The following is a 27,774-nucleotide window of genomic DNA, read 5'->3' on the forward strand; positions in this document are numbered from 1 at the left end:
AACCCTTATCAAACAAAGGTGACAAATGATGGAGAGAGGGACACATTTTGTGCTTATAAGGAAACAATCCTTTTCACAAAATCTCATTATTATAGGTATGGAAGGCTTTTGCTTTTCACAGATACGGTGTTGAAATAGATTCTTTTTGGGAATAATGCCAGAACAACAACGTTACATAGTGTACTAAAGCGAGCTCCCGATGGACAAATTTGTCTGGTAATCGGGCTTTGTCATTTCACAGCGAGTTCTAGTAGAACGGACAGTTCCCCACAGAGATGTTTTAGTTTCCCTTCTTTAGTGAACCTTTGCAAACCCAGTAGGAACTTTGGAAAATGATTGACCTCTCGGGGCTGAATAATTTTTCCCTTCTCCCGTAATAGTGTGACTGATACAGAGTCTTTCAAATTTTGCCTACAACTAAAGTGCATGAAAAAAGGAAAACTTTAAGCCTACCTATTAAATTTGAGGTAAGATAGTTGAATAGACAGTACTAAAACACTGGATGAAGGCTGTCTTTAATCCGGTCAAAGTAATGGAAATGTTCGAACAACTGTCAGAAGGATGAACTCACTAGAATTTGGATTTGTTTCGTCCGTTCCTTGTCTTGTTATTGTAAAGAAAATGGCTGTGTTCTTCAGCCACTAATCACTGACGACGAATCCTACCATTTCTAACTAGAAAGTATGCAAGTGAGCATATAATACGACCCCTTCTCTTTCGGTCAGGCAAAATTACTGCAGATGTAATCTTTGGAAGGACCGTTGATAATGATCGCCTTCTGGGATTTTTAAGAACCCATTTTCCACACCTGTCCGGAATGAGGAACGGCTCTCTGAAGTGTGGAGCATTGTAACGAGTTGCGGGGAGTGATGTAACCCACCCTCTACATCAGGAGTATACAGAACTACTTTGAAGAGAAATACTGTGTGAGAGTACCTTGCCTTGCATATAAGATCGCTGGGTTATAGGACGACTGCTACAGGAGGTTTGGGTAGATCAGGCTCATCCACCTTATTTAACCATAGTTTGAGCTGTGGTGTTACCTTCAACAAGGAGATCACCTTGACTGTAAGCAGTGAAAAGCTGACACGGCACAGGCTTACATGGCATTCCATTGAAAGGCCACCTTGACGGTTATTTGTTTCGAAAAAGCTGCTAAGTAACCAGAATAACGTCCTGAGCGTCTTATCTTTGAGGATATCAGTTGAGACATGCTTTTTTAATAAAAGCCTCCTCCTCACTAACTCGTTTATTTTTTATTGTCTTGTTGCCATATTTCAGTCCTAGTAAAGCAGGTTCGGGAAGCCGGCAGACGTGTCTCTCTCAAATTTCATGCCGCAGTAATCCCCTTGAGATAGAAAACCCACTGAATGCGGAGGTCGAGTGTGGAGGGGTTGCACGAGACGACAAGTTTTCCATGCACGTTTAATGAACTGTCTCGGGGCTCAAGAGTGACCAAAATCTTCAATTCCTTGTGTGGACTCACCACTTTTGGGGCGTATTCTACCCGAAACGCAGTGTTGTCGACCTACAAAATTGGCATAAGTTCCCTTTAATCTCCTTACTTCTACACAAGTCAGTCGTATTCAGGGGAAAAGTAAAATCTAAAAATCCTATCATAGTAGCTTTGGGAAGAGTGGAAGCAGAAAAGGTACCGCTTCGTGGAGTCTAACCGACTTCGCCAAGAGGTGGACACACAAATTGCCACCCCGAGGAAATTGTACCCAGATGTTACACCGGAGGAACAGCACCCCACCCTCTACTGGCTAATGTTGGTGGACCATGTGGATGTTCCTCTGTGTATGCAGGTCCAGCCTGTGGACGACCATCACACCGAAATGAAAATGTGGACGGCAAATCTGGGGAGTTGGGGTCCGCTAATTTACTGATTTACGACAGGGTCAAATTCTGTGAAGTCGGCAGTGGGTGGATATTTAAAATCGTGTCCTATGGAGGCAACTTTATGCCTTTCTGATTACCATTGCTGTATTTACCTCCAAAGTGAATTCAATGGGCTCTGAAAAGACATTCTTAACCGTCAACGAAGTTGGAGCTGTGGTTGAAACGAGGAAGGGACCCTGAGGTGTTGGCAGTTTAGCGAACCCATGTAGCGGGAAGATGAAAGATCCCGCCTGACTGCTTGTCACCTTCAAAGTGGCTTCCAACGTGCCTAAACTGTTTGGTTCAAATGTCACTGGTAGTTTGACTGACGAATTGGTGGCCACAAGCACCGACCTCTCACAACGAAAGGCGGCATTATTAATCTAGAAGGTGATAGAGAAATAGTAATTTATCAATAGTTGACCTTCCTATCCCACCTAACCTATTCGTGAGATCACTCACTTTGGAGGTGAATTCGGCCCTGCTTCGACTCAGGTTGGAGATAGTCACGGTAACTGTGTCGGATTGGCCGAGACTTGTTTGAAATTTGACAGGTTTTTCGGGCAAAGGCTCAAGTGCTTCCAAGTTAAGGTCATAGACACTAAGGCCCAAGTCCGAACTATTCACCTCGAGGCTGCCGCTGAATTTTCCAATGCGCCAGGGTATGAAGTCAAGGTTTATTGTGCTCTAAGAGGCGAAAATAAGTTAACTGGTAGATAGCTTGAAATAGATGGATGGAGAAGTCACTTAGTGGAACATTTTACAGAACTCAGTGACTGATCGAAGTCTTGGTAACTAAGTTACAGTGAAAATGCTATCCCATTTGGCCATTAGGAAAATACCGACTCACGTTCGACTGTGCGGTCAATTTATACTCCGGTGGACACATCAATTCAGGCAGTGTCGAGTGGAGTGCCACAACAGTATCTCTCCGCAGTGGATTCTCCAATCCCAACTGATAGGTGACAGGCTTTCTTAGCGGTGTTTTTAATTTGATCAGACCTTCAGGTTTGGGTCTGATTGCTCGAATCTGATACTCCACAAATTGATACTCCTTAGTCTCCGTACTTGAGAAGGTGATCTAAAATGTCGGTGGTGATTTGAATGAAGTAGATTTACATGTTGATAAATTTGCTTTAAAAGGTTCCCTGAGTGATAAATGCATTTCAGGTTAATTAAAAAAGAAAGAAAAATAAGATCTGCCTTACTTTTAAAGTAGTTGAAGCCTCACTCAATCCCTCACAGGTAAGGGGGTATTTCATGGACACGCCTCCTGGTACATCAATGAATTGAGGACCAGCAAACGTAAAATTTGATCCATTTGAGGCAATCCACGAAACATGAAATCGTTGCAATCTTGACAACCAATTGGGAACATCAATTTGGAGGCCATATTTTCGTCTGCAGGGAATTTCTACCAATGTTTTGGGTTTGAGAGCATCAGGAGGGTTGGATGTGCCTTCGAGATGGCACTTCAACCCCGTTCCATTTGGAAATGGAAAGAATATCGAGCCCTGTAATTGACAAATGACAGGGGATAAAGCGATTTTCGTTAAGTGAACCTTGTCAAAAGTTGTATGTTTACCTTATGGACATCATCATTGCTTGTCATATTCAGGGGATGATATGTAATGGCATAGTCTACGCTTCCTTTGGGTAGAATCTCAAAGAGCCCCTTGCCACTCCATTCAGTGCCAGTGAACACAGGCTTGACCGTCCACACACTGTTCGTGGGATTTGAAAGGCTAACACTCTGCGTGTCCTTTTCACGCACTGCGCAGGCGAAGTGAATGACTTCGGCGACCTCGTGGGACGCCGTACAGAGTCCAGTAATTGCAAACCGCAGGGGTTTCGAACCCTCTATGTTGCAGGTGACATTCTTAAAGGAGAAGACATATCATGTAAAATTAAGGCTTCTTGATGTGTTTTTATTTTAATCGACTTATTCAGCGAAGTAAGGTCTGGTCAGGGAATTTAAGTTTGCTTAATTTTTAAGGAGACACCATTGGCTAATCGAAAATTTGCATCATTCTTGGGGTAAAATTGTGGCAATACCTCCCTTCAAGTTTAAAAAACTTGCAAAATGTGATTGTTTATACGCTTTATACAGTATTAACGTCTTATGGTACTCTTTATTTTGGCTACCATCCCTTTCCGGTCACATAGAACCCCTTTAAAATGTAGCTCAGGCTTGTTTGTTTTACTGCTCTAAACGGGAGCTTAAAAACGTAGAATCTTCTTGCACTTATTTTTTAGCATTTTAGTAGGCATGGTAGCCGACCACAAAATTATTTAATCTCTTTGGTGAGAGATGGGAATCAAGACCGTCCGTTCTTAATCATTAAGAGTAGCTAGGCATTATTAACAAACTAACACGCGATTAAATCAACCCGACTTCTAGTAGTGTAATTTAGGCGAGGAATCAGTTGGTTTCCATCTGCATCAACTGGAAAGAGAATGACATGGAAGCTAAGTATAATATACATAAACAAATGTCAGTAAGCTTGGAGAAACTGGCTACCTGACTAGCTGATATAAGTAGAGAAATGGAGAAAGAACAAATGATTCACTAGCCTTACACGATCTTTTCGCTACTAGCTCTAAGCTTTGATCTTGTGGAAGGCCATTTTTAATAACAACCGGCCGATACAGACCCAAGGTTTGAAAGAAAAACAATTTGACTGAGGAACGGCCAGGACTAGTAAACCAATTGAAGAGAAGGCAGACGAATTCCCGAGTAATAGATTAATTGATAGTCTAGCCCTCAGTTTTGGCAACGAGCTACTTAGGGGCTTCACTATTGCGTCTTCCTGTAGGGCTGGCTGGCTTCCGGACCATGTCAGTAGCCCCAAACCCTACTGTACGTCGGCAATATACATTCTGCCCGAGTATAACGCCTTCTTTCGTATTAAGAGGTATCTCAAGGTGCTACATCGGTGGCAACAAAAAGAAAAACCAATCCAACAGAGCGACTACCCTAATTTCCACTGTTGGTTGATAAACCGTAGCAGAGTTGAAGATTTGTATGCGCTATGGAGAGAACAATCTGTTACAACCCCTAACAGAAGGATTAAAAATAACTTTCCCCTTCGACAAATGCCCCACTGCTGTGGTTTGCAGAAAAGCTAATAACAAATGAAGTGACGCTAGCTGTAAATTATCTGGAAATGTTTGCCATGGATCTGTCGGCCGTACCGGTATGAAGATAACAATTAATGAACCTGCGACACCTTCTCCACTCATCTACTAGCTAAATCGACTCCAGACAGTCATAGCTGGGTAGCTCCGAAGTCCCTACGAACTATTACAAACCGCATCCTTTATTAAGCAATTCTACTTTTGGACTAGTTTTCTTACAACTAGTGATGGACATACGTGATAGCCTGTCCATATTCCCGTACCCCAATACAGTTGACAAACAGGACGAAACTCCAGGTCCAGTGGAATTGTTAATAGGGATCGGGGACATTGCGTTCAAATATCTTCTCGTTTACACACAACTTTGATGCAAATTGTGATTTGTTGGTGGGCGTTTTTCTTCTAGTACCTACTACGCTCTGATGGCTGAAGTAGGAGGCTGACCAAGTGGAGCGCTGTGGACGATCCTCCAGGGCATGCTAGAAGCCTCTCAGCCCCTTTTATGCAACAGCAGTACACTTTTAATCTTAGTTTTGTAACTTCTTGTGAATTAAGTAAAGACTAGGAGCGCTACACCATGTACTTCATTACCTTATAACACTTGGTTGCTCTAGATTGTGTTACGCATAATTATACGTCATTTTCTTTTGAAATTAACAGAAATAAATCCAGCCCTTACCTCAAAGCAAAGTTCCTGATTCACTCGGACAGGTTTTAAAGTGAATTTGAAGTTCATTGATGTGTTTGCTCGGATGCGTCCACTTTTGGGTTCGACAGACACAACGTGTCGAGGCAGCGTCTTTTCATCCCACACAAAGGTTGCAGATTTATTTCCGCGATTTGAGATGGCAACAGTCTTGCAACAACTACTTCCAACCACCACGGTGCCAAAATTGATTGCCGAAGTTTCCGAAACCATTTTCGCACCGGTACACTTCCCGCAAATTGTAAAGCCAGGGATCCATATACACTTATCCGGATTAGTAGTAGTCGAAATCTGCAGTAGAATCTCTTCACAAAATGACATAATTGGCAGATCTCGAGGCGAGAAAAACACTTCAATTTGTGCCGTTGCATCTTTCCGTGGCTGTGATAAGCAATTATCCTCGGGGCTGCCCCGATACTCTCTGTCTGGTGTTCGGTTTGAACTCGCAAATAGAGGCGAGGGCAGAAACGTCAACGAAAGGATGTCCGAAGGATTTGGCCTTGAAGTTGATGCGTTTACACGGACTTTATTTAGCGCCTTTGATTTGGGCAGTACAGAGGCTCCGGTTATTGTAATTGGTGATGGACTCTTGTTCATTATTGCCACTGTACGACGACTGCTTTGCATGAAGTTGAGGTTTCCGAGATGAACCACCGAGGACTCCACCTGTTTACCGTCTCTTAACTTGACAGGTGCTTTGCTCATTCCTTCTCTCTCCTGATTTATCATTAAACTGCCACAATTTATTTCCACGTCAAGCTTAACACCCCTTCCTCTGGCAGGTACCTTGATTTTCACCTTTTCATTCACCAGAAAGCATAGTTTGCTCTCATAGCTTTTGCATGCGGAGGGATAGAAGGTGACCTTTGCGTCTGCTGTAGAAGAAGGTTCAAGCATTTGAGGGGAGAAGTCACAAATGAATTCTGGTAAGGTGGATGCTACAACGGCAACGTAAACCGGTTTATCCGGACTCCTATTTGAAATCCTTAGACACTTTGTGATTACACCCAGTCCTGTTTCTTGAGTAAATTGGGCACCAAAATTCAGTTGACTGGGTGAGATGTCAACTGCATTCACAGTGACACGTCCACGCAAGTCAAATGCAAATGCCGGTCCATTTAGAATGGCAATAACGCCAAGAAAGTTAGTCGTTTGAGTTGAAGCTCGGAAAGCAGAATCGGGTTTGAAGACGATCTGAAGAAGAGTTTCTTTCAGCTGTCCCACCTTTCCAAAACCTGGAGTCATGCTGAAAGGTACTAATACATTCTTTGATGTCGATGTAACAACAGTGCCAAATTCCACCTCGTAGTCACCGTGATTAACAAGCTTTATAAGCCTTGTAGAATCACATCCGGTGAATACCTCGCCAAAATCTACGACAGTCAAGTCCTTACGCAGGGAAGGGAAGTCTACGACTCGTCGACTTGCAGAAGTGATAGATTTGGTCACGTCTTTTGCCGGACACTGCATTAGAAAAGCTGGAATTGCCTGCTTTGCTTCACTACAGTCATCCAAGAGCCACACAGTGGTGGAGCATTTTAGGGCACCAGTCTTGACGTTTAACCGAAGGGGTATCTGCCGATGTTCCACCTTACACAAAATGTTGAAGTTACACCTTCGTTCTTCTGTCGGAGAGAAGTGGACTTTGAGAGGGAACCTAAAAGGGATTTAAAAGGTCGATAATTTGTTAAGAAAGGGGAAATTTTTCTCATTAGACTGATGTGACGCTGCCCCATTGGAGCTTACAATGGACGATGAAAATGTTTTACTAGGAAATAATAAAAAAAATTGGAGTATTCCTGCTTTCTCTTCTTCTCCCCATCCGTTTGTAAGGGGAAAAGGGGTTGACCATGAGGCTCCAGCTTCCGCTGGCAAATTAACCGTTCTTCTTTCCCGTGCGCATTACACGACTTCCGGCAGCTCTTTTTTTCTCAATAATTTAAATTTCTCTAGCTATTTATGTCGTTTTTATTTATTTCCCTAGAGAACATTTTGAATGATGAGGTAAATGCTCAACTTCCTACAGTTACATCGTCACGAAGGCGGATTGGGGACCATCGGCAGCGGGGAGATGGAGGGATAGTCAAGTGGGGGGAATCCCACCATGTCAGCCCCCTCGCCAACTAGTAAATCGTAGCTTGTCTTAGCAGCCAAAATATTTCTTATTCTTTTATATGCTATTCGATTAAATTTCACTCCAGGTCTTACCTTTCATTCGGTTGTATACATCCTCCCATAGGTAAAATGGACAACTTATCCAGACAGCTATTGCAATGGAGAGTTGCTCTGTTAATTTTAAAATTCACTGGAATCGTCTCAGTGTTGACAAGGTGGACTACTTCCTCAACTTTCCGACCGATTGGAAGCTCGGGCAGACGGAGATGGCTTCTATCGAAGGCGACAACTGCCTCCCTTGTTTGACCCACAAGCAAGAGGGGCACGCGGTGCCCACTGGCCTCGAAGATTACACAAACCTCTTTTGTCTCTCTGGTCGGACTCAGGAATGATACTTCCACCTGGGGTAGGAATCATCATTACCTTTCGAAAAGATCGAGGCGTGTTTGCAAAGTCAAGGCAAATCTAACTCACGTTAGTTGAGTGACCCGATTTGATGAAGGTTTCAGAGAGAACTACATCCATCGTTCTGTCGCTTGTATCGACCTTTTGGACATCAAGTTCAATGGAATCCTCACTAGCATTCATGATTTCGAATGATCTGTTTCAAGTAAGTAAGCAATTACCTAACTTGTAGGCTTAAAAAGGTCTCGTTTGTATGGAAGATCCATAAAACCGCAGGAAGACTTAGAAGGAATTTTAAAGGCCTTTTTACATCATTACCACACTAAAGGAATGAATAAAAGCATAGACTTGTGTATTTGGTTGCTATGGTTACATTGGCAGGGCAGGAAGTATATTCAACTAGCTACTTCCTTGGATGCTTCCGGGGTGTACCAGGAGATAATTCACTTGGGTTACTGACCTTGTAACTTTATGGCCAGTTCCGGTGGCCACAATCACTAACGTCTGGGCCTGGTACCACAGGGGATCGGCGGGTAACTGCCTTGCCTCGTAATCACATTTGGAAAGCTGAAGGTGGATCGGAACGCTAACTCCCCTCCCAATTGCGCGTATGGCTTTGGATGCGGTAGATTCTTCCGCGGTACTAGGCACTCTCAAAGTGAAGCTGCATTGATGTTCACCCGAACGCGTTGGACGAAATGTCAACTACAATTTGCAGGAATTAGCAGCTACTGAGGATGTCTATAACCTCAGAGAAACATCCTCGAAGTTCTAGAAGATTCTTCTTAAACATGAAGTTTCTGGACATTCAAGAACATTCTCAAACTCCTATTCCTGTTGAGTTTACCGCGCTGACCAGTACCAGGTGGACAACCACTTTGTATGTACTAATGACCACTTAGAGGTCAAGAACATTTAAATTGATGGCTATCCATTACTTTCAGCAATGCAGCTATGGTATAATCCTAGAGTACCCACATTATCCGCACTTAAGACCTCAGCAGTGAAGCATTACGTCTTGGATAGTCCGGTTAAAGACCATGACATGTCCACAGGAGTACATAAGGCCGCGTGACAAGACATGGCTCTATCACCGTTTGAGGCCAACAACTTGTCATAATTTGGTCTCTCCAAGCTGTCTCTCCCATTTTAAACTCAAGGTTTTGCCTCGGTAATTGCGAAATCAGGCCCCACTTCTGATTGAGACTTTAGAGTGGAATCCTGCATGATCTCTAATTTGACTTCTGAAGTCTTAGACGGCTGTATTTATCACCTTCCAAGCCATTGGTAATCCCTTACTGCTTCATAATTTCCACCTGTTTAGAAAAATACATCAACCTTGGGATTTGTCAGCTGAACACTTCACCCTAACTCACCGGGACAATTCTAAGCCCAAAAATATCTTCAAAATTTGCTGTTTGCTGTTATACACATCAGAAAACTAGAAATAAGGTACCTTTTTAACATCTAAATTACTATCTACAAAAGGTAACTAACTGTTAAGCTAATTTAGGCGGGAGACTGTCAATATGCACGAACCTCGTAACTAAGTGGAACCCACTGGTCCCTAAGGCAGAAGAAAACTTCAAAGCGATGTCATCGCAATTCCCTGTAGCAATTTTACAACACGATCTAACAAAAGATATCCTCATCTAATCAATCTTCTCATTTCAAGGATAGAGAGGCAGAAGTGGAAGATAGAAACACTGAACCCATTACACATCTACCTAACTTAAGATATTCATCTTATCTACCTCCTTCTGACTTACTATGAGTCAGAATCTCTTTCTCTGAAAACGCCAAATTATGCCTAAAGTCGAGTAAATACTGCCCCTTAAAATACCTTATGCCCAACGCAAATTTTTTTTTACTTAAATCATTAAGTAACATTGATTAAATGCTAAAAGTTTTATAGGACAATAAATTAATAGGAATTGTTGGAAGGAGAAAAGTAAGGAACAGGATCAAAAAAGCCCATTTTGACTAAGACTCACCCTTAATTCTGCACTTTTTCCCGGTAGAATTAGGCTTTCACTGATATCCACTTCAAACGACTCATCGTCATTATCAACCTTCTCGATGCGAAAAGTCATTGTCACTCTTCCGGTGTTCTTTATCTGCAACCTTGGCAAGAGGGCTCCATTAGAAGGACAAATGAAGCAACTTACGTTTTAACTGCTTCACAGTAAAGAGGTGTAGCCACAAACTCAATGGAGTCCACTTCACAGAGGTATTCCACAAAACCACAGTCTATAGTGAAATATAGGTCCAGAAACTTCCTCTCCCTTTTTCCTTCATCCTCTGTCTTATCATTTACGACGTCTAATTTCGCCGATTCCTCCAAACAGATTTTCTGTGAATAGTTCGATCTCGCTGATAGGCTTTTACGTTGTAACTTAGGTGATCCTCTCACTCGACTCCGAGGCGTTCCCGCACTGCGAGCACTACTGAAGGCGACATGGAAGGACGCGTTATCCACCAAAATTTGAAATTAGGCTTGTTTTATCTTATCATCTTACCACCGTTGGTCCTTATCAACAGCCATGCCTTCAGTGAGTGTAGAATAGTCCTTAAATCCGTAAAATAATTGATCACTGAGCGAAATCAAATGGTCTGCAACCTGAAACTTGCGAGTGTGGATTAGGTCTTTTCAACACCCTAAGTTCAAAATTGCTCACAAAAGACCTTCGCCACCATGATATAGCACCATCATATCAGCTTACCATCTGGGGTTCTGCCTTCAAGACCTGTATAAGCTCACAACGAACTGGTGCTAAATGGTAGGCGACCGGTCTATCACTGTAAAACTTCACAAACACGGTCAACGAGGAGCCTGGGTGCAAATCTCCTGTAGCCGGTTCAAATTCCAAATGTGGATGATCCCGTGGCCAAGCAAAAATAAACGACGGAAGCTTGTTTTCTAACCGTGTTGTCAAGCCAGGCTCGTCGGTTTTGATTGGATAACTCTGGAGAAGGTGCTTGAGGATTGGGGCTCCAACATAGCAGTTACCGAGCCTCATATGGTTCTTGTTGTTGACTTCTAGGGATGGAGAAAAGTTTAAAGCTTTACTTTGCAGGGATTTTAGGCCAATTTACTGATCGCAAAAGGATGCTTGGAGGCATTAGTTAGTGTTTACTCCCTTCTACGAGGCATTAACATCACTTCAATGGCCCAATTCGGAACAGATGTTATGAATCTGGCTCCATCGTCAAGTCATTGTATCCTAACGTTGCATCAAGTGCTTTAAAATGTGATAAACTTTTGGGACAACACGAAGCACTCGAGACTTTACTTTCAAAATCCAGAGGATCCAACACAGGGTCCACCAAATGGATTTGTGGGGCCGATGTAAGCTCTGCTGATGCGACTCCACACAGTTCAATAACCTCCTTCTCATAGTTGTTGCCTTGGAGAAAAATTTTAACGCAGCCGGTGATACGACCACCGTTTTTGTGGTTTTCGGGGATGAAGGCAACCTCGAGACTGTGAGATTCACTAGCGGCCAATGTGAAGTTGACCGAAGTTTGCAGACAGTCCGATACCAACGCTGGAAAGGACAAGTTGATAGTAAAAATGCTAAAATATTGTGTATAATAAAACTCATTTTCCAGCTATTTAGGGCTGGAAAGTATGTCTTACCGACTTCCCTTCTAAACTCGCTATTACCGAGTCTGAATGCCGCAACATGACTTTCCGTTGTCTCCACATCTACTTTCACCTATAATTTTTGAACAATAACGTCCTTTAAGGTGTTTGTATTTACCTGACATGGGATCACTCCATCATTCCGTATTCTTATGAACCGTGAAGTTTGGTCCTTGTTAAATACCAAGTAGCGATTCCCTCGGGGATTTTGTGAGGTCGGCTCCTCTACACTAACACGAGGTATCTCTCCCTTGCCTCGTAAGTCAAATTTTAGCAATGGTGCGCTCTCCTCCTCAACAAGAACTTGAAAGGTCGTGGAGTAGACCTAAAGTGAAATACCGGTGAGGTAAACCTTCTACTTATGATCTGTGAGTAATATGTGACTATTACCAACCCCCAATGATTTTGCGGTAAAGGAACAGGCCACGTAGACGGATTGGTAGGGTTCAATGCGCGATATCGCCGGAACCACATTAAACGCCTCCAAGGCGTCGGATTCATTTCTTCGAGTTCTTCGTCTCTTTTCTGTTTTTTCTTGTCTCAGGAGAAATTTCGCATCCAGAGCAGCCTTGGAGTTGTTGAAAAGTCTGAATCTCCCGCAAGAAACAGTGCCAATTAGCGTGGCTCCAAAGTCGAAGCAATTTTCATCCCCAATGTACGCCGCACCTATGATCTAAATTAGGAAGAAGGAGACCATTATGATGCTTTCATGGGATAACCTACCCCATGATTGGCCAGGCTTTCAAGTTCATTTCGTGATTGACAGACTAGATGTTCCTCGAAAATGGAAGCCATATCCTCAATTCCCAAGGACGGACTACACACCTCCATAGAAAGCCGAAATGGAACACTGGCGACATCCGTTTCACCGTTTGGTTTGTCCGCAATTTGAATGACAAGCTCCTGAAGCAGTAGTGCGAACCGTAACTGACCGAACCTAATCAACTCATATTGCAGAATTTGATCCGGATAAGTATTGTATGCCAGTTTTAACCTAGTCAATTTATCACCAGTCCTTTTGAGAGAGTTAGGTGTCCATGGTGATAGAAAACAGCAATTAAGGCTATGTGGGGTATCTTGATGTAATTTTAAACAAATTAGACCTTTTGTGCGACTACATTTATTGGGTAACGAATGACTTCGGCCATTACCTGCTTACTTCGTGTTGCTCTATCTGCTAAATCAACTTCTTGACATTTATCAACAACAGTGGTTTGACGGTTGCTGCGCTCTGTATTTGTTACATCAGGCTCAATAATTTCTGAACTTCGTCAACGGCTCCGCCGGTTGTAAACGTCAATTTATGCCAAACGTGGTAGCGAGAGTATGCTGTGCTCTCGGCGCGGCTTTAAATAGTAAAATGGCTTTTCTTTTTAGTAAAATTTTAATATTTCATGGTCATCCGTGTTCTAGGACTAAGACTACGTCTGTGAAGAGCAAAGTGTGACGCATTTCACTGCGAAACCTAGAACTTGTGTACTCGTGTTTACTTATGGTAATCATCATTACTGATATAAAATATTTGTTACAATGTGCCTTGGCTATGCTAGGTTTCACACACCGTCTATAACTTCCCAAAACTCGGTAAATTGGCACCGAAGTAGACGGCTATTGTACACCTCCTCAAAGACAGCAATGATTGGTCCAGTTGAACACTGCACAGTGATTGGCTGCTTGCGTTTAATTGGATTTCGACCACCTGCACCGGTAGTTATGAAAGGACTTTGCAAAATTCCCTTATAAATTAATTACCACTGGGTTTGGTAGGGAAATAAGGGCGGGGGTGTTCCTAAACGCCTACCTGTGTTTATTTATGCTAATGATCATTAATATTAGCAATGAAATTGTAATTTTGTGCTAAAATATGTCCTTGCTATGCTAAATTGTAAAAATGATGCATAATCTTCCAATTTAAGTTGATAACTCGACGAGGTGGCGGTGAAGTAGATGGCCATTGCATACCTCGTCAAAGATAGCTTTGATTGGTCCAGATGAACACTGTACCGTAATTGGCTGCTTCTGCCCAATCGCAATTGTCCCACTAGCTGGGGAAATTACAAAAGGACCTTGCGAAATCTTCTCTCTTCCCCGAGCACCCAATGGCCTCTTTTGACTTTAAGGGAAAACAGCTCATTTGAATTAAAAGTACTTAAAACTCCAAAGGCTTTTATCCCTGTGTAAAAGCGCCATTTATCAGCTAACGGAAAAGGAACTTATGCTGTCAGGCGGAAATTGTTACCGGTTATTTTCAGTCATGGAGGAAATTTATAATGCATTATACACTCCAAAGTGTTAAAAAAACCCCAAAGCCTACAAATTTACAATGACATCAGCAAAATGTAAATGGCGTGATGTCAAGTAATTAAGACGTTCGTGCAGCTTTCGAGACAGCCCCATTAAAAGACTTCTCGAAACTGGTAAAAATTTGTAATGTTTAAACGATTCTCCATGTCTATGCGTTGGCTCGTTGGTCATCTCTTACTCTGCTCTATACTACCCTCTCATTTTGGACTCCCATGAGGTGGCAGTTAGACCTGCTGAATGTGGTTTGTAAAACTGTAATACCTACATACCAAGGAGGTAAGACCGGCGGTCGAAAAGCGGAGTCTTGTCTTTGCCACCCACTTACCTAGATTCGCGTTTTGCCGAACGTGCTTTAAAAGTGGAGTGCTTGGGGAGAATCGAGTAGTGGAGATCAAAATGGCCATCATTTTTTATTGTCACTTGCTCTGTCGCTCTTGTGTTCACCACCATCGTCCCAAAGGCTACTTCCTTGGACGGGAGGATTTTAAAACTATGGTAAAGATGAGAAAGTTCTTTTCAAATGTGTCTTATCGGAAACCTTGCATGACAGACATGTTTGACTTTAATTTCTGGTATTTAGTAAGGATTTGTGGTGGTTTACGCTTCAAATTCCTGATAATTTTCAGAACTAACTTTTAAAGCTCAGAAGATTAAGTAGGATCTGGCTTCTTGTCTGCGATTGGGTTTTGAAGATGATGGCAAGTGCTTCGACTGCCGCAAAAACTTAATGAATTTACTAATAAAGGATCTAAGCGTCAGACGAAACTGGTCAGAGTCCGCGTTTATGTTCCATTGTTGCTGGTTCTGAGTTAGGATGAAGGATGAGTTGAGCACCTGCATTCAAAGATTCCTTTTTAGGGATCAGAGTGGTTAAAAACTGGCGAATCAGAATTTCGTGCTATAATTACACCTCTCCAGTCATTTTTTGACTCACTTTGATCGTGTTCCCATACTGATGAAGGAGAATCTGTGCTCTTGAAGCACTTTTACACCACAGAATGACAAGAAAGTTCAACCCATCAACTTAAAAAAGCCGTAAAACGGGCTTAGACTTGACCAGCTACTGCCGCCCTTTTCCTCTTCCAGAAATCGTGAAAGTGCAGGCACTCTTGAGCTTGTCTCTCCACCTTGCTGTACCTACTGATACGTCTGTGACATGCCTAACCAATGGTGTATGGTATTACCGAATTTGTCTGACAAATCATTCGTTATTAAGGAATTTAAATCGTCAGCTGGTGTTTCACCAATTATGCAATTGGACTCACTGGCTACGGCGTATTCGCACAGATATGGGAATGGGAGTAGTGGATATCGGAACGCCTTTATGCGTTTCCACCTCACAAATGAAAGCAGCCTCATTGTGAATCTCCACTTCGTGCAGGGAATAACAGCAGACCTAAAACAGAGGTCTTCATCAGCTCAGTAAATTACCGTGATGTTCAAATTCTGAGATGGCAGAAGAATTCCACTTTGCGGATTTATGGTGAGGGCTTTCTGCAAGTCCATCTGCTTCCTCTCCGACAGCACAGCATGGAATCTATGAGATAGTAGAAACAAAGACATAGGTGAATGGGTTTGTCAAAGATTAAAATGTGACAACTCACTTATACTGTAATTTGAATGGGCCATGATTTCGCAACTCCAGGGTTTTTTTAGTTTCTTCTCTGACCCTTACAAGTCCAAATCCGAGTCCCTCTTTTAAGACGAAAGTAAATGGGTATTAAGCAGGTACTGACAAACCTTTTGGCATTGCAATCTCAAATCCCGGATCCACCACCTCCAATTGAACACCAACAGATGGGTGAATAGTCACCGGACTCGACAATCCTCTAGTATCCATGGCGTAAAAGCGCAACCACCTCTTGATTGCTATCCTTCGAGGGTCTGAAGATCCACTATACTCCACTGTGAGGTTGAAGATTTCATTGGGCGATTTGAGGATACCAGATGAGGGGCATACATTAAAATCCGTCTCCTTCATAGACACCAGAATCTCGCATTTCCAAGCAACAGGAATAGGAGTTGGATTAAAAATAACAACTTGCTGTAGTTCAGCTCTATTTTTGCCCGGAATAAATGTTAAATCCTAAACTTACTTATTTAAGGGTATTTTACCAAAATTAACGACCTTTGTTTGAACTGTGAGAGATGGCAAAACACCAATTACAGCAAAGTTAAATTTGATTGGTTTGGGATTGTCCTTAATCTGACCAATCAATTTGCTTGTTGCAGTTACTGCGGCGGTTGGTAGAGCGTACACTTTTGCAACCTGTACCTCATTCCGACTAATGTGAAGTTCTGACGGTGATACCGCAAAATTTTCACCTCCTTCATTGTTCTCAAATGCCAACTTTACTTCTACACCATGCGGTCCATCATTTTGCAGTCGTAGCTCTGTGACATTCTCCTTATACTCGCCAGCTAAAATTCTGAAACAGCGTAGAAGGCACAGCCAATGATAGAGCGGTAGGGCCACTCATGGGGTTGTATTTGGTAAGGACAAAAAAACTCACAGATCTCGTGATTTGGCGGCAAGTAGGGGTCCGAATTCGAAGCAATCCTTCTCAATTATGAAGGTCTTCCTTGGTGGTTTATTCAAAGGGTAAAACTCCTCGATTTTTGAAAATACCTTTCTAGAGGATGGTGAATATGCATAGTTCAATGTTCATACCTGGGTTCAGTTACTAGTCGAGGCAGCTGACAGCAACCCTGACATTCGACTATGATTTCTTCTTTTGTCCTCAAAATTTCAAATCTTAGGAGCTCCCTGAAGTTGCCTACTCCTCGCGGAGTGAACCTCAAGGGGAGTTGGATCTGGCCATTCTCAGGCACAATCCAGCGGTAGATTGACGGGTCACTATTCGTAAAAGGGCTTCAATGAGGTCTACTTTAAAGTTATTTGAATAGAAATGTTCACAAATTTGTTTCTCATTCTTTTATATGCCAATCGCTCCTTTTTGGTAGTATACATATGATTAGGAGGGTTTTTCGGAGTTTGATGATCACCCACTTGTAACAGATGTATTTACCAAAAGTTCTGTTCAGGAATTGCCAATGATGCCTTTCCTTGCCATCGTTTGCCTCTAGAAGATGAGCTTGTCGATGTACGTCGGGACCTCGGTGTCATTGTGGACACCCCACTGACACTTTGCAAACCTTCCGTTGCCTAGGAAGTGTGAAAAATCTCATTTCATAAGTTGTAAAAGTCAGTGAGCTTATAGTAGTGGTACCAACATGGGCGTACTTTAGGCATATCCAATAAACCTGCCTCTGTCGCTTCCGCTAAGCCAGGAGGCTTCACAATGGTGAAATAGTGGTCTACTTCACCGCATCTTTCCCTTTTAACCGGTCGGTGAACAACAGAAAATGTTATTGGTGGAGGAATTTCAATTGCAAGCGGTCCATAGCCCAGTTGACGTCGAATCTCCTCCCGAGTTGGCAAGTGTGGCAGTAGCTTGTTCAGCACCACCGAGATGTTTGGCCTCTCTCGTTGAACATCTTCAACGCGTTCGTAGACTTGATCCACAGGCGACTCCATAATTTCGACATCCAATTTCGAATGGACAACAAAATGTGGAATACCAACGAGATTGTCGTCCGAATTGCGAGAGGAGCCGTTTTTAGGCGCGTCCAAGTCAATAAGTGGCAGTGAGGCTTCGTTGGGGTTCTGCTCCTGGTTCTTGATATCCCAAGTGCTTAGAAGATGGCAGATTCTACGATGCTCCTTTTCGAATTCCTTTAACCTATAACAGAGTCATCTTCCTTGAACTTCTATGCTGTGGTTCTGGGTGGGCTATGCGTGGTTCGAAGTGGTGACAACGTAAGGGGCAAGTATGTGTAATTTCCATCTAATGGATAAACTCACTTGACTTCGAGGTCCGCGTACTTTCCCTTTTGTGAGCTCACTGAAGAGATCGAGGATTTCGATCCGAGATTCCTGCCAAATATCTCAATTTCAACCAAAAGAGAACGCCTACTTCCTCAAACTGCTTCTCATTGGAGATCGCATCACCACCCTAAGAATATTAGGTCCCCTGTTTGTACCCACTTACTGTTTACTTTCCTTGTGCTGTTGACGTTTCCACTCGGCCAGAGCTAAATCAACTTCCTGACGTGCGCTGTCTGGCAGTATATCATACTGCCACTCCTCCATACTCCGGTACTCTGTGACTTTGCGTTCAAAAGCGTACTTTTCAGCCTTGCTTAAGGCCTCCTCATAACGTGCATCTGCAAGACTAATAGAAGCTATTTCACGAGTGACCGTCACCGCAAACATGTTCATCCTTCTCTTGCCTAGGGCTTTAAGGACAGTCTCACATCGTTTGGAATTGCCTATTCCACTCATGATGAGTCCAAATATACTGTCTGCCGATAGAAGTGGTGCCGATAGAGCGTCCTTCTCGGAATTCTAGGTGATCATCATTACCGCTGTAAAAAAAAACTTACCTTCAAGCTCGTGAATTCGAGATTTGCAAAGAACTCATTCAAATTTAGGTGCACTGCATCGTAATGCTGCGCCAGCAATTTGGCGAGGTCACTTTGTCCCGACTGTGGTGAACCAAAAACTAACAAAACAATTCCAGCCTCCTCGACTCCTGTCCGCCTCTCCTCAGCATATCTTCGAAAAGTTGTCTGACTGTTAAAAGGGCTTAGATTGGGAGGCATTTTTCTGAAATGTTCTGGTGTCTGTTTTGCTGTGCCGCGTTTTGAACTTCTCAGATAACTGGTCTGCAATAGAATGCATTGAAGGGTTGGTCGCTGAACTCCCTTACCTTTGGTGTGCTAGCTCTTGACGGCTTCGGTTGAAGCTCATGTTCGTACGCCTCCACTGGCAAACTTTTCCCTGGTTTTCTCGGTGGCAGAAGCACCTCCTCAGCTTCATCAAATAAAGGCAAGAAGGTGAGACACCTTTCCTCCTATATGGATGCAAAAAATGTTATAAGACTGATAAATAAACTAGCCTTTGTCTGAATCTCGTCAAAATCAAGACTGTAAAACTCCACAGGAAATGGACATGGATTTTTGATAATAACCGCCTGTTCATCTGTCTCTCCGTTTGGAATGAGGGGCCTGAACTCGATTGCACGCGGCTGGACAATCAGTCGAGGTTCAAGTCCCACACCCTGACAAGTGATTTCCAGGTGTGTTTTACTTTCTGTCAGCAGTAGGCGTATATTTTCGCTTACAGGTCCTCCTATTCTAGGCTTGTATTTAATCTATAGGTGTAAGGAATTAAAAGAGGAAACCGAAACGTACAAATACATTCTCCTTTTGGTCTGATTGCAGACTTCCAGACTTTGGCATCAATTCAAAGGAACTTATTGCCGTCTTGGGTCTTGATTCGCTCCAGTTTATGGGGAATGGTGTTGGATTATGCAACTGAACAGCCAATATTTTGGCCTCGTCTACGTAGATCTCACCAAAGTCAAGGAGGCTATCACTCATTTTTAGTTCCGAAGCCACTACGTTAGCTACCAGTTGTATCGGTAGGACAACATGTCTGTGGATCTATTACTTGAGCCTTCAGCAACGTCCAAACTAACCTTTAAGGGTATTTCCAGGGCGATTTGCCCAGTTTCGCTATTTGACGAGTCAAATGTTATGGAAATTTCGCATCCGATTTGAACAGTCACGCCTTTTTTGGCTAACATCTTCCTGTTCATCGCCTTGATGCTCAGGTGATATGCAAAACTGTGACATAGTTGTTTTAAGGTCAATTTTCTTTCCTTAACCTCTCCCCAGACAATATCACAAAAGTCCAGCTTATATGGCGAAAGAGTCAGTCTGAAGGAGTAAAATTGGGTTGAGAAATAGGCTTACATGTGACTAGGATGGTCGGTAGCCAGCTGAGAATTAATAAAATCTCTTTCATCCTTGCATAAATCGCTATCCCTAGGGGGCTCGCCATTAATACGAGGCAGATTCAACACCACATGGGGGAAGCAGGCCTTTCCATGGACTCGGATTTGTTCTGGTTGCTTGCCGGCTAAGTGAACTTTAGCAAAGACTGTAAACTCCCTCGGTTGTGGTACATCCACACACATCTTTATTTCAGCAACACCCTTTCCTGGAACTTCCCCTTTTGTAGGAAACATCCGAAAATTCACATCGTTTCTATCCCAAGTGAAGTAGAAGGGACTTGGCACTTTTCCAGCGTTATAGATGTGAAAAGACTCTATCGCTTCTTCATTAAAAAGTATCTCCCTAAATGGCACTTCATTTGTTTTGATATAGCAGTCGGAGGTTGAGCTTTCACCTTTCAAATCCACAGTGTAGTCTGGACCATCACTAACGCAACAAATCGCAGCACAACTCGCCGCCACGTCCGAATGGGCATGAAATTTAATGCAGGTGGAGACACTTTCACCTGCAGGAACAGAGCCTGACCCGGGTGTGATTGAAAAGACATCTGTGATGTGTAATGCATCAATGTTAGAGATTGAGGAGGAGTGAACAAGAGGTGTTGCAGGAATCGTGCGCAACTCCTGTGATTTTGAACGCATCAGAAGTCTTAGCGGCTCTCGTTGGCTGTTTCTGAGTGAGCCATGAACGAGCTTCCATCGGTAGTTAACTTTAATTGGACTGGTGTTGAGCAGAAGCAGGGATTTGGTCACCTCACTTCCATTTTCAACACTTCCAAAATCCAGGAAATCGTTTTCTACCCGAAGACTGGGAAAATGGACCTCTCCGTGAACCGGGATCGTGAGCTGAAAGGAAGGGATCTTGGACAATTTTCACCTACCTTTAATGGATGTTTCAGGAAAGAGACATTTAGGTGGGTATCAACGACAAAACTGGTTCGTTTATTGTTCGCCAAGGGCGGTGCGAATCCAACACAAAAGTTTTCCTCTCCCTTACCAGAAAGTGTAAGCTCCTATCAAAGGAAAGGCCGGTAACACGTATAGTCGAGTACTCACGAGGCTTTGTGCTGGCCTTGCGCACTCATTGAGAAAGCATGGCTTGTCGACGGCTACTTGAAGTGCAGTTTCAATCTCAGCGAGATTGGTTATCACAATGCTCTGGTGGGCATTTTCAACGTCTTTTTCCGGTATCTGAAAGAATTTTTGATTTTTCGTCTCTCAATGCATGATTTTACCTACTTTGAGAAGGCAAAACTCAACTGGATTTGGGACAACCTCGATCATGGGCTTGATAAACACCGCCGAGACGATACACTCTTGGAGAAGCCGTTTGTGGCCAGCGTTGCCTATCACCGTGTGGCATTTGAGGGTAAACCTTATTTCCATAGATCTGTGGATGGCAGCAAAAACAATGGCTAAAGTTTGCCAACTATATGGGATTCCAATCGTTACGGAGGCATGTAAGTGAACCAGACTTTATTTAAACGCTGCTGTTGAAGAAGAGAGACATTTTCACTCCGTCAACCACGAACTGCGGCTTTCCCGGTAGCGAATTCGTTGAAGAGAGGGGTGAATTCTACCTCCTTGGAATATAATGCCCCTATGACTTAAAGGAATGAGCCTTTAGGACAAGTAAGTATTTCCAAAAAGGTATGACCTCTTGAATGTGGTCGCTCTGCTTATCACCAGTCCATAAAACCCCACTAACTATCTACAGGCACACATTGATGACTAAGAAGCTGGAGTGGTTGACGCTTCTGCGACACTTCTCTTGCAATCTGTGACCTAGATGAAGCGGTAGGCACTGTTCCTCCTTAAATGGGCTCTTAGTCTTTTCAGTTTGATTTTATCAGTCGGATACACTCGAGGTGTAGTCGAGAGGGTCACCACTGCAAATGTCTTTTGTACGAGGAGCTCGCTATCACTCTCCATCAAATGGTTCGTGGCCAATACACTGTAAAATGAAACAAACCATACCAGAAAATATGTCGGGAAAGTAACTGAGATTGAAGAGCTTTTACTTTACCTGGTGTAAAGCAATGATGCTGCATTCGACAGTATTTCCTCCCCTTTATGAGTATAAGCAATCGGTGGAAGACAGAGTGGACTTAACACAACTGCAGGATTTTTAATTAGCCAATTACCTGACGGAGGTAACCTTCAGGGAGAAATCTGCCCCCTGAAAAGGTTTGAGTTCAAATTTTGGAGGATCAAGCTGAATTTCGTAGTCCGGTTCCTTGGGCTTCTGCAATGGAAGGAGCAAAATGGACAACATGTGGGAAATAAATGCCGAAAATAAGCTTCAGAGGATAACACATGGGACCTCATTGCAATACCTTATTGGAATCCACCTTTCGAATGCAGTGGACATTTTCAACTGTCCATACAAGACGTTGTTGGCGCCTTCCACAATTCTTGACCACGAAAGCTCTTGTCTGTGGTAGCGATTCAAACTGCTGACCCAAAGACAACCTCAGTGGTACTTCCGGTTCAATGGTTATTGTGTTGCCAACACCAATGGCTCGCAGCTGAATGATGTGCGGAGATACCTCGGAATTCTCCACGCAGATTTCCAGTACACCAGCAATTTCCACATCAACGTCGTCGGCGCATGCCGTTACTTCAACCTGGGTCCTACCGAACGGAGGTATTGTCACTTCTTGGGGATGCACACAAAAGGTGGTGGATTTCTGCACCTATAATGCAACAAGGAGTAAATTAATCCCTCTGGAAGGCAAGACGAACGTGTGTTTCAAGTTCCATTTAATCTTATTTCTGTTGTTAGGTGTTAAAGCAGAAAGTTTAGGGTAGAAAAAACGGACAAAAGAGATGCAATGGTTGAAAAAATAAAGCAAAGTTATTGTTCTGTTATGAGTTTGCCATTCTCCATTTCATGCAGGAGGACATGGATAAAATAACTTGATCAAAGACCAGTAAAGAGTGTTAGGTTATCAACGGAGAGGTGACTAGATGACGCCCAAATCCCCCTTTCCTTAATTATACTGTTCTTAAAGAAAACTTACCTTAATACTCGTCAAGTGTGCTGGAATTGGTGATTCGTTGGAAAGCAGTACGGAGTGCTGAAAGGGCGTGAGAGCCGCAATCCTACCGAAGTCTACTTTTTCTGCATTTATGGACAGAACTGGGCCCACGCAATGACAGACAACTTCAACTACCTGTAAAAGAGAAAGTCCTTCTTCCTCCTCCCGTTTATTTCGGTCTAGAACACGTAAACCTTGCTACACATGAAAGTTTTAAAATAAGAAATACTTTTCATAAGGGTTTCAAACAGTAGAATTGTAAATTGTGAGCGATACAAAAAAATTAAAACCTGGTTTCATACTACTGAGTTAAATTCAGCAGCAGTGTTAGAAAGGGTGACCACTGTAGCCTACCAGCCTTTCTAAACGAGACGTTTGCTTGAAATACTGAAAGAAATATTGAACCCATAACTGTCTCCGTTCCTGTCTCTGTCTTATTTTTTTTCATATACTTGCCTAATGTTAATGTGATAATGATCTGAGAGGAGTATCGAGAGAAAGATGAGGATGGGGATAAAGATCCACTGATAGTTCTCTCCCTTCGCATCTCAAAATACATTTCTTCTAGCAGATTTTTAGTTTTGTGTAATCTGGGAGTTTGCGACGCCCAGAAATGATAAGAATATGACCATCCAAAAGGGTAATTTTTTCTTGTTTATCGCTACTTCACATCTGCCAGAATTTCTTTTTCTTTTGTGTTCAGCAGGGAATTAATGGTATATAACACTATCTCAAGTCCACCATGCACAGGGTGGATGAGGATTACTTTGTGCGTGACCTGCAGTAAGTGCAGGAAGACCCACCAATCTTGGATGCAATGGTGAATAATTTGTCCCAGACTCAGAGGCCAATCCAATTTTACGGAAACTCCCTGCGGCTTGAACAACCGCGTCAAAATTTGAGGAGGATGTTATCTCGAATCACATCCACCAGGTTCGACCGACGCCTCCTGAGAGCTCAAGTTAGGCAGCAAATGTCACAGGGTAAAATGAAGTGTGCCACCAGACTGATGCATACGAACGCATTTTACAGTCCGATACAACCTCACCTAAGCCGGTATGTGGGGTTACAACGAGAACCTTACCAGCTTCTCCGTTCCCTAGTGGTACTGATTTGTCCAAGATGAGGTTTACATCCCTCATGGTCATAATTAAACCTTATTTGATTTCCCCTTTTTAAAACCTAGTAGTAAATAGGTTTGATTTATGTTCACCTATCAAATTATGTCATTCGAATGTGTCTGCAAAATCCCTGTAAAAAACTGCGATAGGGCAGTATGACAGCTTTATTAAATAACCCTTCTTCTATTTGATGCATTCTTCTTGAAATACATAACAGTTATATCATCGCATTGGGAAATAAAAGTAAATTTCACAATGGACACTAACCAGAGGATTGTAGTCGGCACCAACAATCGCAACTTCGAGGTTTACTGAAACAAACCCCGTGACTTTTGCATAGACCTGCAAGGGGACATGTGTCACCTTTTCGGGTGGTAGTAGTCCCTTGAAAGAAGAACACTTAGGTAGAGTCATGAATCTGGCAGGCACGCATAATTACATTGAGGGTATTTAATACCTCTAGTGATGTCGACGTAATTTGGACACTGGTGTTTTCCACTGGTAGAATGTGGTATTTGGCGAGAAGGTCCGAAGGATTCACAAGTGGTACAGTAAACTCTCTTGGGTGGTTAAAGAAGCACGAATCAAGCTCAATTTGCCGACATTCTGCTTGAATCTGCGGGACGCAGCATCTAAGCCTTCACTGACTATGGTATTGAAGCACTAACCTCCCAGTGATCGGAATCTCAAAGATCTTTCCTACTGTCTCCATATTAATACGAATGCAGCTATCAGTGGACCCCACTTCGGAGGCAAAATAAGTAATTTCTGCCACTACGGTATCCATCTTTTCCAGGAGAGCTTGAGATGGACTGACAGAGAGGGATTTCGCTCCAACATTGAAGGTGATTGAAATGGGAATTGCGGAGACATTCTGCACCTTCATCATTTTTGTCATCTCAAAACCTGATAAAATGTTGGTTAAATTAATCATTCAGGAATTCGGAGATGACGACAAAATCAAAAAGCCTTTACTTCATTGAAGGAGGTCTGAATGGCATCTCTCCTAGTTTCACAGATCCTTCGAGTTATAAAATCATTCGACTTCGTCAACTCCGTTAGCAACGTTTTTTAGACCTATTTTACATTATCTGATTCCTGAAGCTGTCATCTTGTGTCACAGAAGAGATACTCTTAAAACAGTCTCATTTTTTTTGATTTTGGATACGGCCACCTTGAAAATACATTAAGAATCTAAAGCAATAAAAATAGTGCGTTTTCAATGTTGGTTTTTAATGATTGTCAATAAGACAATCATCTACTTAAAGTTGGATGACGTATTTTGTCAGCAATTTCTTATCTGCTTACCAAACGCAACTTTCCTGAAGTCCACGAGGGATGGTTCAACCAATAGTTCAGGTGGGACAAATTCACCACTAAAAACATCCAAAACTTCCCTTATTTACGAGTTCTTAAGAAAAAGGTAGGTTAGAGGCGTGTACTAACCTTATCGTGATGGACTTCATCCTTGAACTGCCCAAAACTTCAAAGTCAATATTTCTTGTGAACGGACCCAAAGAAGTTGACCAAAGGGTCACCATAACTACTTGATACCCATCAGCAGTTATGACGCCTTTCTGTGGAGCGACTCTACAATTCTCATATTTTAAATGGGCAAAGAAGGATGCTTTGATCTCACTTCTGTTATGAAGTACCAACTCAAATGCCTGAGTTGTCGTTACTAAAACCTTGCCAACATTCAGTGAGGTGAAGGAAAATTCAATCTCTGGTCCTCTACCATGACCACAGAGTAATAGATCTAGCGGTTCTTTACGTCCACTCACAGTACAGAGCGCTGTGGCGACAAATTCCTTCTCGGAGTCAGGACTGAAGGTGACAATAAAGTCCCGAAGTGATTTTGGCAATAAAATTCCATTTGGTGGTTGTAAAAGAAGTACTCCATAGTATTCCTACGATTGAAATTCCTTAAGACAATCTTACCTGTAAATTCCACTTGAAATTTACTGTCTCATCGCTGTCATTTTGAATACTAAATGAAGCAAAACTATGGGTGCCCATCAGTGTGTCTGGTAAAGTTATGGAAGACTTGGATAAAGCAACTGCTGTTTCGTAACCCTCGCCATTCAGTTCGCACACAAGTTCCTCACCTGTGCAAGCGATTGAGTTAATTCTAATTCAACTTGCCAGTTTCGCAAACAAAGATGAGAAGGCCTTGTTGATCTGATGTCTCCATTGGGGAAAAAGTGACGAGAACGCAGGCTTCATTGGCAGCACACATCACGCCTTGTGACGTGTGAACCGAGAATGGGCTTAAAGTAACTCGGTGATATATTCATACCCAAAAGTCGTTGCCCTGAATTTAAGTGAAGATTGGAAGGTGGTACCAAATTTGATAAGTTTCTGAACCTTTTCATTTACTAGGCAGCGAGGAAAGGTGACTCTGACGGGTCCGGTAACTTTATGAAAGTCCGAAAGGGCAAGAATAACCAGCAACATCGGGTTGCCATTCTCCTTTCTTAAAGTGATTTCGTGTGTGTATTTAGGCAGTTCCGCGGGTGTGAATTCCAAATACATCAGCAAGTGCGTTTTATTTTCTTGCCTTTCAATCGAATACTGTGATATTTTAAAATGGGGTGACTTTGTTTTCTCAATAAACGGTTCGCTCTTATGACATGATTGGGTATTCAAAACAATGTTGTAGGTGAGAAAGGGAAAGAATTTTCTTAATATCAGAAAATATTGTCTGGACTCATTAGGACTTAGATAGAGGTTAATAAAAGTCTAGTAAAGGGAGTCATTAAAGTGTAGTTTACCTACAGAACTACTCCTCTTCAGCTCTGACTGAACAACTTTCATTTGCAAAATAAGAAAACCTAAAATGAAAAGGCAATTATAGAGTAGTTTGTCAAGGAAGTTTACAATCCAACATTTTTATCACCTATTAGATCAGAATCGATATGAACCTTCGAAAAACCTTTCAAAAAAGAGGAGACTCTAAAAAAAGCAATTCAAAAGTAAAAAACTATTGGAGATATGATAAAAAACCTAGAGTGCCCAATTTTACTACCGATTTCCGCAATCCTTTGTAATACTTACGCCAACGTCACATATGCATTTATTCAAAGTGCAACATCGTAGCAATTAAATGCGTACAATGCACCTGCTATTAAGATCGACATTTACTAATCCACTCTGTCTTGTCATTCAATATCATAAGTTTACAATTAATGTTTATGTAAGAATCAAGAGAGTTAAAAGGCCTGTCCTACTAGCTCAAAAGACTTTTTAACAGTTTCTCTGCGTTGATAGATTTATATGGACATGAAAAAGAGCATCTGGTGTGCATTAAAAGTGAAGACACTCCCTAAGGTCAAAAATTCTATGACCTAGAGCACTGTTTGGCGCATAAACAGCGGGGCGTCAAGGACTTCCTCCATAAACGCAACTTAGTCAACTGTAACACTTGATTTAATCAGCAAAATGCAGTAAGGATTATTCCAATGTAACACTAAAAATGCAATAGTAAAGCAGCTAGAAGGCTGTGAAATTCCACTAGAAGGTAAAAATTTGATAAAAGGATATTTCGTGATCCAAA

The 27,774-nt window shown here is 42.4% G+C and overlaps 1 protein-coding gene across 1 annotated transcript; it reads right to left on the reverse strand. All coding sequences in view use genetic code 11, as the record gives it.

Annotated features, from left to right (window-relative positions):
• Positions 1 to 1,330: 1,330 nt before the first annotated feature.
• EGR_04998 (Hydrocephalus-inducing protein) lies at positions 1,331 to 26,753 on the reverse strand (the record flags this gene model as incomplete). Its single annotated transcript, XM_024494247.1, has 51 exons — positions 1,331 to 1,528; positions 1,995 to 2,264; positions 2,344 to 2,568; positions 2,732 to 2,962; positions 3,090 to 3,395; positions 3,467 to 3,760; positions 5,699 to 7,382; positions 7,934 to 8,241; positions 8,315 to 8,441; positions 8,706 to 8,950; positions 10,240 to 10,369; positions 10,414 to 10,689; positions 10,765 to 10,865; positions 10,969 to 11,285; positions 11,539 to 11,793; positions 11,886 to 11,964; positions 12,010 to 12,216; positions 12,286 to 12,564; positions 12,615 to 12,794; positions 13,854 to 14,004; positions 14,521 to 14,685; positions 15,461 to 15,591; positions 15,627 to 15,732; positions 15,800 to 15,890; positions 15,936 to 16,252; positions 16,292 to 16,624; positions 16,709 to 16,828; positions 16,867 to 17,052; positions 17,225 to 17,361; positions 17,440 to 17,938; positions 18,061 to 18,132; positions 18,248 to 18,603; positions 18,642 to 18,923; positions 18,968 to 19,111; positions 19,229 to 19,411; positions 19,452 to 19,666; positions 19,711 to 19,979; positions 20,016 to 20,902; positions 20,938 to 21,069; positions 21,113 to 21,247; positions 21,296 to 21,446; positions 22,201 to 22,301; positions 22,393 to 22,752; positions 23,080 to 23,232; positions 24,486 to 24,602; positions 24,658 to 24,850; positions 24,887 to 25,124; positions 25,527 to 25,594; positions 25,665 to 26,128; positions 26,160 to 26,326; positions 26,564 to 26,753. The coding sequence occupies 51 exons, from the start codon at positions 26,751 to 26,753 to the stop codon at positions 1,331 to 1,333; spliced, it is 12,825 nt and encodes a 4,274-aa protein (XP_024351341.1).
• Positions 26,754 to 27,774: the final 1,021 nt, after the last annotated feature.

Source organism: Echinococcus granulosus (genome assembly GCF_000524195.1).
Source record: "Echinococcus granulosus chromosome Unknown EG_S00034, whole genome shotgun sequence".
NCBI lineage: Eukaryota > Metazoa > Platyhelminthes > Cestoda > Cyclophyllidea > Taeniidae > Echinococcus > Echinococcus granulosus.